The following is a 14,638-nucleotide window of genomic DNA, read 5'->3' on the forward strand; positions in this document are numbered from 1 at the left end:
GAGTTTCACCGGGGGGATGTAGCACGTGGAAGGATCGTGCCCCCACCGACCAGAGGAGGCACTGGTGCAGTGACCAGGACACATGCCCACATCTGGCTTCCCTCCTGCAGACATGGCTAGTTGTGTCTGTAGGGACGCCCAAATAAGCCGGAGGTAGCACGGGCACTCGAACCAGCGATCTCCGTGTTGGTAGGCAACGGAATAGACCGCTATGATACCCGGACGCCCTGGCAGTTACTTTGACTATGTAGTGAGACAATCAAAGTTTGATGTTGGTGCTGTGGACTAAACTTTGGTAGTGACAAAAGGATCTGTCAGACATACAGGGCCGTACAGCCGTACTTCTAGACACTTCCACTTTATTTTAGGTTTTCAGTGGGTACTACGACCGTCTATGTTTACAACCAGACTGAAAAACTGTCCCGTAAATCTGTACTGTAGGGGGCGCCCCGGTGACTCACCTGGTAGAACGCGTACAACATAAAGCTGAATCCTTGCCGCAGCGGCCGGGGTTCGAACCCGGCCCTGGCCCTGTGCTGCGCATCATCTTCTCTCTCTCCCCTGCCTTTCCTGTCTCTCGCTCGACCATCGCTGTCAAATAAAAGCAGAAAATGCCACACACAAAAAAAAAAATTTGAAAAAAAATGGTACTGTAATTGACATTTAGATTTCTGTTCTAGCTAGGGTGAGAGGACACGAAGGAGATGGATATAAAAAAAAGAGATGACGATCTGTAGCACTCTCTTGAGGGAGGCTGTTTTATCAGACAGTCTGTTGCTGTCCTGCTCGCTGGTGTTGATAGAAATTGTGATATTTCATGTACGCAAGTGCATGAAGTGAAATGACAAATGACAAATAAAGTGTTCCTAATAACATAATGGCTAGTTCCCCGCAGGCGCTCTTCCCCCGCCAACACTGCACTGCCCAGTAAGTGAAGAAATAGATTAAAAAAGACTGTGTATCGATTGCTGTAGGTAGGGCAATTCTTGTTTTGTCTGACCCCTTCGCAGGGAGGTCAGCAATGCAGTCGCACAGATTCAGTGGTCTTTACCTGAAGACCACCAGCAGGGTGTGTGTGTGTGTGCTCTCTGCCACAGTGGTCTTTACCTGAAGACCACCAGCAGGGTGTGTGTGTGTGTGCTCTCTGCCACAGTGGTCTTTACCTGAAGACCACCAGCAGGGTGTGTGTGTGCTCTCTGCCACAGTGGTCTGTACCTGAAGACCACCAGCAGGGTGTGTGTGTGTGTGTGTGTGTGTGTGTGTGTGTGTGTGTGTGCTCTCTGCCACAGTGGTCTTTACCTGAAGATCACCGACAGGGTATGTGTGTGTGTGTGTGTGTGTGTGTGTGTGTGTGTGTGTGTGTGTGTGTGTGTGCTCTCTGCCACAGTGGTCTTTACCTGAAGATCACCGACAGGGTATGTGTGTGTGTGTGTGTGTGTGTGTGTGTGTGTGTGTGTGTGCTCTCTGCCACAGTGGTCTTAACCTGAAGACCACCGGCAGGGTATGTGTGTGTGTGTGTGTGTGTGTGTGTGTGTGTGTGTGTGTGTGTGTGTGTGTGTGTGTGCTCTCTGCCACAGTGGTCTTTACCTGAAGACCACCGGCAGGGTATGTGTGTGTGTGTGTGTGTGTGTGTGTGTGTGTGTGTGTGTGTGTGTGTGTGTGTGTGTGTGTGTGTGTGTGCTCTCTGCCACAGTGGTCTTAACCTGAAGACCACCGGCAGGGTGTGTGTGTGTGTGTGTGTGTGTGTGTGTGTGCTCTCTGCCACAGTGGTCTTAACCTGAAGACCACCGGCAGGGTGTGTGTGTGTGTGTGTGTGTGTGTGTGTGTGCTCTCTGCCACAGTGGTCTTTACCTGAAGACCACCGGCAGGGTGTGTGTGTGTGTGTGTGTGTGTGTGTGTGTGTGTGTGTGTGTGTGTGCTCTCTGCCACAGTGGTCTTAACCTGAAGACCACCGGCAGGGTATGTGTGTGTGTGTGTGTGTGTGTGCTCTCTGCCACAGTGGTCTTTACCTGAAGACCACCGGCAGAGGGTGTGTGTGTGTGTGTGTGTGTGTGTGTGTGTGTGTGCTCTCTGCCACAGTGGTCTTTACCTGAAGATCACCGACAGGGTATGTGTGTGTGTGTGTGTGTGTGTGTGTGTGTGTGTGTGTGTGCTCTCTGCCACAGTGGTCTTAACCTGAAGACCACCAGCAGGGTGTGTGTGTGTGTGCTCTCTGCCACAGTGGTCTTTACCTGAAGACCACCAGCAGGGTGTGTGTGTGCTCTCTGCCACAGTGGTCTGTACCTGAAGACCACCAGCAGGGTGTGTGTGTGTGTGTGTGTGTGTGTGTGTGTGTGTGTGTGTGCTCTCTGCCACAGTGGTCTTTACCTGAAGATCACCGACAGGGTATGTGTGTGTGTGTGTGTGTGTGTGTGTGTGTGTGTGTGTGTGTGTGTGTGTGTGTGTGCTCTCTGCCACAGTGGTCTTTACCTGAAGATCACCGACAGGGTATGTGTGTGTGTGTGTGTGTGTGTGTGTGTGTGTGTGTGTGTGTGTGCTCTCTGCCACAGTGGTCTTAACCTGAAGACCACCGGCAGGGTATGTGTGTGTGTGTGTGTGTGTGTGTGTGTGTGTGTGTGTGTGTGTGTGTGTGTGTGTGTGCTCTCTGCCACAGTGGTCTTTACCTGAAGACCACCGGCAGGGTATGTGTGTGTGTGTGTGTGTGTGTGTGTGTGTGTGTGTGTGTGTGTGTGTGTGTGTGTGTGTGTGTGTGTGCTCTCTGCCACAGTGGTCTTAACCTGAAGACCACCGGCAGGGTGTGTGTGTGTGTGTGTGTGTGTGTGTGTGTGCTCTCTGCCACAGTGGTCTTAACCTGAAGACCACCGGCAGGGTGTGTGTGTGTGTGTGTGTGTGTGTGTGTGTGCTCTCTGCCACAGTGGTCTTTACCTGAAGACCACCGGCAGGGTGTGTGTGTGTGTGTGTGTGTGTGTGTGTGTGTGTGTGTGTGTGTGTGTGTGCTCTCTGCCACAGTGGTCTTAACCTGAAGACCACCGGCAGGGTATGTGTGTGTGTGTGTGTGTGTGTGCTCTCTGCCACAGTGGTCTTTACCTGAAGACCACCGGCAGAGGGTGTGTGTGTGTGTGTGTGTGTGTGTGTGTGTGTGTGCTCTCTGCCACAGTGGTCTTTACCTGAAGATCACCGACAGGGTATGTGTGTGTGTGTGTGTGTGTGTGTGTGTGTGTGTGTGTGTGCTCTCTGCCACAGTGGTCTTAACCTGAAGACCACCGGCAGGGTATGTGTGTGTGTGTGTGTGTGTGTGTGTGTGTGTGTGCTCTCTGCCACAGTGGTCTTAACCTGAAGACCACCGGCAGGGTATGTGTGTGTGTGTGTGTGTGTGTGTGTGTGTGTGTGTGTGTGTGTGTGTGTGTGCTCTCTGCCACAGTGGTCTTTACCTGAAGACCACCGGCAGGGTATGTGTGTGTGTGTGTGTGTGTGTGTGTGTGTGTGTGTGTGTGTGTGTGTGTGTGTGTGTGTGTGTGTGTGTGTGTGTGTGTGTGCTCTCTGCCACAGTGGTCTTAACCTGAAGACCACCGGCAGGGTGTGTGTGTGTGTGTGTGTGTGTGTGTGTGTGTGTGTGTGCTCTCTGCCACAGTGGTCTTAACCTGAAGACCACCGGCAGGGTGTGTGTGTGTGTGTGTGTGTGTGTGTGTGTGTGTGCTCTCTGCCACAGTGGTCTTTACCTGAAGACCACCGGCAGGGTGTGTGTGTGTGTGTGTGTGTGTGTGTGTGCTCTCTGCCACAGTGGTCTTAACCTGAAGACCACCGGCAGGGTATGTGTGTGTGTGTGTGTGTGTGTGCTCTCTGCCACAGTGGTCTTTACCTGAAGACCACCGGCAGAGGGTGTGTGTGTTCTCTGCCACAGTGGTCTTTACCTGAAGACCACCAGCAGGGTGTGTGTGTGCTCTCTGCCACAGTGGTCTGTACCTGAAGACCACCGGCAGAGGGTGTGTGTGTGTTCTCTGCCACAGTGGTCTTTACCTGAAGACCACCAGCAGGGTGTGTGTGTGCTCTCTGCCACAGTGGTCTTTACCTGAAGACCACCGGCAGAGGGTGTGTGTGTTCTCTGCCACAGTGGTCTTTACCTGAAGACCACCAGCAGGGTGTGTGTGTGTTCTCTGCCACAGTGGTCTTAACCTGAAGACCACCGGCAGAGGGTGTGTGTGTGTTCTCTGCCACAGTGGTCTTTACCTGAAGACCACCGGCAGGGTGTGTGTGTGTGTGCTCTCTGCCACAGTGGTCTTTACCTGAAGACCACCGGCAGTGTGTGTGTGTGTGTGCTCTCTGCCACAGTGGTCTTTACCTGAAGACCACCGGCAGGGTATGTGTGTGTGTGTGTGTGTGCTCTCTGCCACAGTGGTCTTAACCTGAAGACCACCGGCAGGGTATGTGTGTGTGTGTGTGTGTGTGTGTGTGTGTGTGTGTGTGTGTGTGTGTGTGTGTGTGTGTGTGTGTGTGTGCTCTCTGCCACAGTGGTCTTTACCTGAAGACCACCGGCAGGGTATGTGTGTGTGTGTGTGTGTGTGTGTGTGTGTGTGTGTGTGTGTGTGTGTGTGCTCTCTGCCACAGTGGTCTTAACCTGAAGACCACCGGCAGGGTATGTGTGTGTGTGTGTGTGTGTGTGTGTGTGTGTGTGTGTGTGTGTGTGTGTGTGTGTGTGTGTGTGCTCTCTGCCACAGTGGTCTTTACCTGAAGACCACCGGCAGGGTGTGTGTGTGTGTGTGTGTGTGTGTGTGCTCTCTGCCACAGTGGTCTTTACCTGAAGACCACCGGCAGGGTATGTGTGTGTGTGTGTGTGTGTGTGTGTGTGTGTGTGTGTGTGTGTGTGTGTGTGTGTGTGTGTGTGTGTGTGTGTGCTCTCTGCCACAGTGGTCTTAACCTGAAGACCACCGGCAGGGTATGTGTGTGTGTGTGTGTGTGTGTGTGTGTGTGTGTGTGTGTGTGTGTGTGTGTGTGTGTGCTCTCTGCCACAGTGGTCTTTACCTGAAGACCACCGGCAGGGTATGTGTGTGTGTGTGTGTGTGTGTGTGTGTGTGTGTGTGTGTGTGTGTGTGTGTGTGTGTGTGTGTGTGCTCTCTGCCACAGTGGTCTTAACCTGAAGACCACCGGCAGGGTATGTGTGTGTGTGTGTGTGTGTGTGTGTGTGTGTGTGTGTGTGTGTGTGTGTGTGTGTGTGTGTGCTCTCTGCCACAGTGGTCTTTACCTGAAGACCACCGGCAGGGTATGTGTGTGTGTGTGTGTGTGTGTGTGTGTGTGTGTGTGTGTGTGTGTGTGTGTGTGTGTGTGTGTGTGCTCTCTGCCACAGTGGTCTTAACCTGAAGACCACCGGCAGGGTGTGTGTGTGTGTGTGTGTGTGTGTGTGCTCTCTGCCACAGTGGTCTTAACCTGAAGACCACCGGCAGGGTATGTGTGTGTGTGTGTGTGTGTGCTCTCTGCCACAGTGGTCTTTACCTGAAGACCACCGGCAGGGTGTGTGTGCGCTCTCTGCCACAGTGGTCTTTACCTGAAGACCACCAGCAGGGTGTGTGTGCGCTCTCTGCCACAGTGGTCTTTACCTGAAGACCACCGGCAGGGTGTGTGTGTGTGTGTGCTCTCTGCCACAGTGGTCTGTACCTGAAGACCACCAGCAGGGTGTGTGTGTGTTCTCTGCCACAGTGGTCTTAACCTGAAGACCACCGGCAGGGTGTGTGTGTGTGTGTGCTCTCTGCCACAGTGGTCTTTACCTGAAGACCACCGGCAGGGTGTGTGCGCTCTCTGCCACAGTGGTCTTTACCTGAAGACCACCAGCAGGGTGTGTGTGTGTGCACTCTCTGCCACAGTGGTCTTTACCTGAAGACCACCAGCAGGGTGTGTGTGTGTGTGTGCGCTCTCTGCCACAGTGGTCTTTACCTGAAGACCACCAGCAGGGTGTGTGTGTGCTCTCTGCCACAGTGGTCTTTACCTGAAGACCACCGGCAGGGTGTGTGTGTGCTCTCTGCACCGGTGGTCTTTACCTGAAGACCACCAGCAGGGTGTGTGTGCTCTCTGCCACAGTGGTCTTTACCTGAAGACCACCGGCAGGGTGTGTGTGCTCTCTGCCACAGTGGTCTTTACCTGAAGACCACCGGCAGAGGGTGTGCGCTCTCTGCCACAGTGGTCTTAAACTGAAGACCACCGGCAGGGTGTGTGTGCTCTCTGCCACAGTGGTCTTTACCTGAAGACCACCGGCAGGGTGTGTGTGCTCTCTGCCACAGTGGTCTTTACCTGAAGACCACCGGCAGGGTGTGTGTGCTCTCTGCCACAGTGGTCTTTACCTGAAGACCACCGGCAGAGGGTGTGCGCTCTCTGCCACAGTGGTCTTAACCTGAAGACCACCGGCAGGGTGTGTGTGCTCTCTGCCACAGTGGTCTTTACCTGAAGACCACCGGCAGGGTGTGTGTGTGTGCGCTCTCTGCCACAGTGGTCTTTACCTGAAGACCACCGCAGGGTGTGTGTGTGCTCTCTGCACCGGTGGTCTTTACCTGAAGACCACCAGCAGGGTGTGTGTGTGCTCTCTGCCACAGTGGTCTTTACCTGAAGACCACCAGCAGGGTGTGTGTGTGTGTGCTCTCTGCCACAGTGGTCTTTACCTGAAGACCACCAGCAGGGTGTGTGTGTGTGTGCTCTCTGCCACAGTGGTCTTTACCTGAAGACCACCAGCAGGGTGTGTGTGTGCTCTCTGCACCGGTGGTCTTTACCTGAAGACCACCAGCAGGGTGTGTGTGCTCTCTGCCACAGTGGTCTTTACCTGAAGACCACCGGCAGGGTGTGTGTGTGTGCGCTCTCTGCCACAGTGGTCTTTACCTGAAGACCACCGGCAGGGTGTGTGTGCTCTCTGCCACAGTGGTCTTTACCTGAAGACCACCGGCAGGGTGTGTGTGCTCTCTGCCACAGTGGTCTTTACCTGAAGACCACCGGCAGGGTGTGTGTGCGCTCTCTGCCACAGTGGTCTTAAACTGAAGACCACCGGCAGGGTGTGTGTGCTCTCTGCCACAGTGGTCTTTACCTGAAGACCACCGGCAGGGTGTGTGTGCTCTCTGCCACAGTGGTCTTTACCTGAAGACCACCGGCAGGGTGTGTGTGCTCTCTGCCACAGTGGTCTTTACCTGAAGACCACCGGCAGAGGGTGTGCGCTCTCTGCCACAGTGGTCTTAACCTGAAGACCACCGGCAGGGTGTGTGTGCTCTCTGCCACAGTGGTCTTTACCTGAAGACCACCGGCAGGGTGTGTGTGTGTGCGCTCTCTGCCACAGTGGTCTTTACCTGAAGACCACCGCAGGGTGTGTGTGTGCTCTCTGCACCGGTGGTCTTTACCTGAAGACCACCAGCAGGGTGTGTGTGTGCTCTCTGCCACAGTGGTCTTAACCTGAAGACCACCAGCAGGGTGTGTGTGTGCTCTCTGCACCGGTGGTCTTTACCTGAAGACCACCGCAGGGTGTGTGTGTGCTCTCTGCACCGGTGGTCTTTACCTGAAGACCACCAGCAGGGTGTGTGTGTGCTCTCTGCCACAGTGGTCTTAACCTGAAGACCACCGCAGGGTGTGTGTGTGCTCTCTGCACCGGTGGTCTTTACCTGAAGACCACCAGCAGGGTGTGTGTGTGCTCTCTGCCACAGTGGTCTTTACCTGAAGACCACCAGCAGGGTGTGTGTGTGCTCTCTGCACCGGTGGTCTTTACCTGAAGACCACCAGCAGGGTGTGTGTGCTCTCTGCCACAGTGGCGTAATCCTATCAGACCCACAGTGTCTCATGAGGTTAGCCTGAAGTCCAAAGCTGGTTTCCCGTGGAGGGAGGCAGGTTTTTCAGGGTTCTCGTGTTTTGTTTTTCTTTCTTAAATCTGATTCTCTCTGTAAATTAACTTCCTCTATTTTCACAACTTCTCATTTTCTGTTTTTGTACCGTGTCCTTTAAACTGGCGCTCTGTGAGCAGTAGGTAGAAAATCTTCTCTATGGGAGTGAAAGGGGCACTCGTTCCATTCACAACCATTGTGTGTGTGTGTGTGTGTGTGTGTGTGTGTGTGTGTGTGTGTGTGTGTGTGTGTGGGTGGGTGTTTCTGTGTCAGTGTGCCGTTAATATGGCCTCACCATTATGTAGATTAGCCCTATTCCCCTGAGTGCATCCTCACCATTCGGGTCGTTCAATCACTGTTGCTTTATTGGATTCAAGACAAACACACACACACACACACACACACACACACACACACACACAGGTAACAAAAATAAATACACACTTTTAATCACTCAGCAGCTTTATGGGCGTGAGACACATAAAAAATATACTGACAGACATACAGGTTGACATTTGCACACATCCATGCATACGTGCAAACACACACACACACACACACACACACACACACACACACACACACACACACACACACACACACACACACAGATACATCCCAAGGTTACTGGCTGTATCCTCATCAGGTCCCGGTGCCCGTTTAGTTAATTATGTTCTTCAGAGCTGTAGTTACTCATGCTGTCTCTCTCTCCATGTCATTGTGTGTGTGTGTGTATGTGTGTGTGTGTGTGTGTGTGTGTACGTACACCATCGATATGCATGGTTGTATGCGTGAACGAGTTATTTGGCTTGACAGGGACGGCGTATTTTAATTGTATTGGAGCAGCAGCGAAAGAAACTTTCGATCAATACTCAATAGTGTGTAAAGGTGTGCTTGTGAAAGTGTGTGTGTGTTTGTGTGCTTGATTAAGTGTTGCTTGATTGTGTTACTGTACGTGTGTGTTTGAGTTTGTGTGTTTAAAAGATGAGGAGAGACGGTCTTTGAGGAGAAAATGCTTTGAACTAGCGTATTTTCAGGTGCGTGTGTGTGTGTGTGTGTGTGTGTGTGCGCGCTATTGTGCATTTTTGTTTGTTTGTACAGCTGCTTGTGTCTTCACCGTTTTAACTTTGTGCATATTCATTCTGTGCAATTGTGCTTGTTTTTGTACTCTCCTGCAAGTCTTTGTGTATGTTTATATTCATGTTCCTACTTGCGCAGTATTTGGTGTGTGTTCGTTGTGTGCGTATGTGTTGTTAGGCATCGGACGTATGCATTATGTAGTTATGTAGCTAACACAGCTCAGTTAAGCTTTGTATATTTCCTGCAAACTGTGCAGCCACACACATGGAATACGAGTCAGTACAGTTGTGGTGTGAATGTACGTACTCCCGGATCGCTGCCGCTTCTCTTAAGAACCCTCCGCACTGGTGCAACACTTTCAGCTGCCAGTACACTCATGACGTCATCGCTACTCCGTGGACGAGCCACCTCTTCCGGCAGACCTTCGCTGAAATGAACACTGGAAGTGAGATACTCAACTAGTGTTTTTGTTTTTTTGGATTTTTCCCCTCTTTCTGGTTTCGACCGCGGCAATCGCGTTATTATTTTTCCCACCTGGATTCCGGGAAGACCCGCCCCTACTCTATCTCTGATTGGCTAACCCTATCCCTAACCCCACCCTAACCAACCTAATCAACGGCGGCAACGAGTACTAGCCAATCGGAGGCAGAGTTCCCGGAATGCGTGGCAATTATACCGGTTTCCGGTTTATTGCCGGATGCTATCCATTGTTCGCGACGGCTACAGGATTTACCACGGACACACGTCAACGACGTGTACTTTCACCTGCAACCACCAGCGAACGGCTGAACGGCTTCAAGTTGTACGTGTCCGGTCACATCCACGATTACAAGGGTGAGTAATTATAAACTCTACGAAGAAGAACAACACGTTTACAGACATCAAGCTAGGCTACACACTAGGCTAGCATATAGTAGGCTTAATTACTCACCCTTGTAATTCTGTACACGCCGTTGACGTTTATCCGTGGTAAATCTTGTGGACATCGCGAACAATGTGCCGTTGACGATAGCGCGCGGCAATAAACCGGAAACTGGTATGACTGCCGCGGACTACAGTTACGCCCACTCGTCCGAGCCTTCCGGTCGCTGCTCCACCCCCCCTCCCCCGATCCGGGGAGGGCTGCGGACTACCACATGCCTCCTCCGATTCGTGTGGAGTCGCCAAGCCGCTTCTTTTCACCAGACAATGAAGAGTTTCACCAGGGGGATGTAGCGCGTGGGAGGATCACGCTATTCCCCCAAGTTCCCCCTCCCCCCCTGAAAAGGCGCCCCGACCGACCAGAGGAGGCGCTAGTGCAGCGACTAGGACACATGCCCACATCCGGCTTCCCACCCGCCAGACGTGTGATTTTTTTTTTTCGTACCCGTTTTCCGAGAACTCTGCCTCTGGATTCCGGGAAGACCCGCCCCTACTCCATCTCTGACTGGCTAACCCTATCCCTAACCTAACCCTAACCTTAACCAACATAACCAACTGAGGCAACGAGTACTAGCCAATCAGAGGCAGAGTTCCCGGAAAACGGGTACGGAAAAAAATCACGCCCCGCAGACACGACCAATTGTGTCTTTAGGGACGCCCGACCAAGCCGGAGACAACACGGGGATTCGATCCAGCGATCCCCGTGTTGGTAGGCCTGAACTCACGTTAAGTGTATAATTTCGACACCGATTAAAGCCAGACAAAAACGAGCAAACAACATGATCGGATTGACGCGAATCCGCGAGGGTGCGTGGTTTTATCTAACTTGTTATTTTCCCGGTTTGTGTTGGGATTTTGTTGAGATTACATATATTTTGGGGTATTTTGACTTCATCGTTGCCATTTTCCCTCACTTTGCAGGGAAATGTTGGGAAATTGTGTGCAAATTTATGCAAAAAAGAACAAACAACACTAATAAAAATCGCATTCATCATCAGTCAGTAGCTGCAGCCACATGGTTGTGCGGCGCACAACACAGCGTGTCCCGGACTGCCGCTCTGCTCCATCACTGGGAGCTGTGGACCTTGCAGAAGCAACACTGCGGTGCCAGCAGAAGTTACAAACTGTCCAAACTGACTTACTCCACATGTACCCAGGAGCCATCTTGTGTGTGTGCAGGTGTGTGTCGGTGTACGTACATGCGTATGAACGTGCCATGTGATGCTGCTGACAAGTGTGTTTTCTTTAATGTTCATTCATTCATTCATCATCAGCCGCTTCTCCGGGTCGGCTCGCGGTGGCAGCAAGCTAAGTAGGGCACTCCAGACGTCCCTCTCCCCAGCAACACCCTCCAGCTCCTCCTGGGGGATCCCAAGGTGTTCCCAGGCCAGATTGGACATGTAGTCCCTCCAGCGAGTTCTGGGTCTACCCCGGGGTCTCCTCCCAGTTGGCCGTGCCCGATAAACCTCCAAAGGAAGGCGCCGAGGAGGCATCCTGATCAGATGCCCGAACCACCTCAACTGGCTCCTTTCGATGCGAAGGAGCAGCAGCTCTACCCCAAGCTCCCTCCGGATGTCCGAGCTCCTCACCCCATCTCTAAGGCTGAGCCCAGACACCCTACGGAGGAAACTCATTTCAGCCACTTGTATCTGTGATCTCAACCTTTCGGTCACTACCCAAAGCTCATGACCATAGGTGAGGATTGGAACGAAGACTGACTGGTAAATTGAGAGCTTTGCCTTCTGGCTCAGCTCCTTCTTCACCACAACGGTCCGGTACAACGTCTGCATTACTGCTGATGCTGCACCAATCCACCTGTCAATCTCCCGCTCCATCCTACCCTCACTTGTGAACAAGACCCCAAGATACTTGAACTCCTTCACTTGAGGCAACAACTCATCCCCAACCCGGAGGGAGCAATCCACCATTTTCCGGTAGAGAACCATGACCTCAGACTTGGAGGTGCTGACTCTCATCCCGGCCATTTCACACTCAGCTGCAAACCGCCCCAGAGCACGTTGGAGGTCACGCTCTGATGAAGCCAACAAAACCACATCATCTGCAAAGAGCAGAGATGCAATTCTGAGGTTCCCAAAACAGACACACTCTTCACCTTGGCTGCACCTTGAGATCCTGTCCATGAATATCACAAACAGAATCTCGGATCCAGGAGGAACAATATGGAGACCGTCCTGGCCGTGGAACAACGGACCAGCTCGTTAGCCTTGTGGAAGTGCTGAGGGGGACATGGGAGTTTGACCAGCCGGTCTACACGTGTTTCATGGACTTGGAGAAGGCTTACAACCGTGTACTCTAGGGCACTGTGTGGGGGGTACTGTGGGAGTATGGGGTACTGGGGCAGTTGCTACAAGCCATCTGGTCCTCGTATAACCCAAGCGAGAGCTGTGTCTGCATTCTCGGCACAAAGTCCTTTAATGTATACTGTGTTGTTCTGTCAGAGTAAGGCGGTGATCATGTGGCCCCGTTTCATCTGTTAGGCACTCCACGCCAAGTGGCCCCATCACTATAACCAAATGTGTGTGTGTGTGTGTGTGTGTGTGTGTGTGAGACCTCGATGAGCCAGCACCCAACAGCTTCTAGAGGAAATAGGCTCACACTATGGGTCTGTATTATGTATGATTTAACTCATGATGAGGAGCACTCTTGCTATCGATCCCTCCACTTCATCTAATCCATTCTTACCAATATATATTTCAGACAACATTGATGATGTTCTCTGTCTGCCAGTCTGTGTGTGGGGGGGGGGGGGGGGTGAAAGGCAAGGCTCAGAGGTTGGGATGTAGAAGAAGCTGAGAAACTGTAAATTTTGTTTTTGGTCAGGGGGGGTGGCTTAATTACGTGTGTGTGTGTGTGTGTGTGTGTGTGTGTGTGTGTGTGTGTGTGTGTGTGTGTGTGTGTGTGTGATGGTTGAAAGGTAAGGCTCAGGTTGGGCTGAACAAGAGGCAGAGAAAATATGCAAAATTTTTGGGTCGGGGGTGTGGCTTTATTGTGTGTGTGTGTGTGTGTGTGTGTGTGTGTGTGGGTGTGTGTTTGTGTGCTTGCTGTAAGATACAGTGATAACAGGAAACATGGAAATACTGGTTGGGTAAGGTGAAGGCAGTAAGACCCAGAGGAACACAGTGAGAGAGAGAGGGGGGGGGACATGGAGAGAGAGAGGAACATAGAGAGAGAGAGAGAGAGAGAGAGAGAGAGAGAGAGAGAGAGGGGAACATGGAGAGAGAGAGGAACACAGTGAGAGAGAGAGAGAGAGAGAGAGAGAGAGAGAGAGAGAGAGAGAGAGAGAGAGAGAGAGAGAGAGAGAGAGGAACACAGTGAGAGAGAGAGAGAGAGAGAGAGAGAGAGAGGGGAACATGGAGAGAGAGAGAGAGAGAGAGAGAGGGGGGGGGGGAACATGGAGAGAGAGAGGAACACAGTGAGAGAGAGAGAGAGCGAGAGAGAGAGAGAGAGAGAGAGAGAGAGAGGGGAACATGGAGAGAGAGAGAGAGAGAGAGAGAGAGAGAGAGAGAGAGAGAGAGAGAGAGAGAGAGAGAGAGAGGGGAACATGGAGAGAGAGAGAAAGAGAGAGAGAGAGAGAGAGAGAGAGAGAGAGGGGAACATAGAGAGAGAGAGGGGGTGGGAGGAGAGAAGAGGAGGGACCGTATTCGCTCTCCTGCTCTATTCACTGCGGCTCCTGGCGCTGGCGTGCCAGTGTGTGTCCCAGCCTACCAGAGTGTGTGTGTATCGGGACGTCTCTCTGTGTGTGCGCGTTTGTGTGTGTGTGTGTGTGTGTGTGCGTGTGTGTGCGCGCGCGGGCGTGGATGTGTGTTGGCGTGTGACTCCAGCGCGCTCTCTGCGTACGGCAGGTGGAGATGACATGACTGCGCTCGAGAGAAAGAGAGGGAAGGACCTGTAAGCATTTCACACGCGCACACACGCACACTCGCGCGCACACACACGCGCGCACACACCGCGTTTTCCTTACGTTCCCCTACACACACTTGAATTCCAGCACTTCTTCAGACTGTCTTTAAAGAAAGATTAGGGGTTTGGTGTGTGCGCGTGTGTTTGTGTGCGTGTGTGTGTGTGTGTGCGTGCGTGTGTGTGTGTGTGTTTCGTGATCGTTTGGATCACAGCAACGCTGACAGACACACTCACGCTCACGGCCGCTGACTCTTGTTTTGGGCTTTCCGTTTCTCCCAGACGCGGTCAACAAGTGTTTCTGCGTCCCGAGGAAAATTCTGCTCCAGCTCTACCCGCCAGACTGACCACTGCCTTTTCCCAACAACTCCAGGTAAGTCCAGTAACACCTCACCCCCCCTCTCCTCTCCCCCCCTCTCCTCTCCTCCCCTCTCCTCTCCTCTGCCTGAGATGACCGCGTATTGTCAGTGGTCCAAGTCCTCGTATCGGCGCTTCCTTTTCATCCCCTCTTACTACCCCCCCCCCCCACACACACACACCTTTTGTGGTCTCTACTGTGTGGAGTCTGAAAACAAATACACGTAGAATGCTGTAACCTGTGCGCCTCCCCCATTTCCTGTTTTTCACCTCCCAGCTCACTTGTGAAAGTGGCGTTTCAAGCGTGTCCCGGTGGGTGTCTGTCGGCTGGCGTGGCGTGGCGCTCCCGCTCACACACGCCATTCTGCTGTCCGCTTTCGTTGCCCTCTTCTTCTTTTGTTCTGATTCAGTTTGTCATGCTGTCACACTCCCTCCTTTCCCTCAACGCTCTGCTACCCCCCCCCCCCCACACACACACACACACCTAGCCTGTAAAGCCTGGGCATGGTGAACTTTTCCTG

General features: G+C 52.6%; 1 protein-coding gene across 2 annotated transcripts in view; it reads left to right on the forward strand.

Moving 5' to 3' along the window:
• Nucleotides 1–14,638, forward strand: part of LOC130115489 (cGMP-dependent 3',5'-cyclic phosphodiesterase) — a 256,094-nt gene that overhangs the window by 73,241 nt on the left and 168,215 nt on the right. The window contains exons 1-2 of one of the 2 annotated variants that reach the window (XM_056283168.1): nt 13,565–13,751; nt 14,043–14,133. In XM_056283168.1, the coding sequence (XP_056139143.1) occupies nt 13,717–13,751; nt 14,043–14,133 (126 nt within the window). In that variant the 5' untranslated portion in view covers nt 13,565–13,716. Of the gene's footprint in view, nt 1–13,564; nt 13,752–14,042; nt 14,134–14,638 lie in introns of those variants that run through there. The other variant, XM_056283167.1, reaches the window with a different exon arrangement.

This window comes from Lampris incognitus, chromosome 7, assembly GCF_029633865.1.
Source record: "Lampris incognitus isolate fLamInc1 chromosome 7, fLamInc1.hap2, whole genome shotgun sequence".
Lineage (NCBI taxonomy): Eukaryota > Metazoa > Chordata > Actinopteri > Lampriformes > Lampridae > Lampris > Lampris incognitus.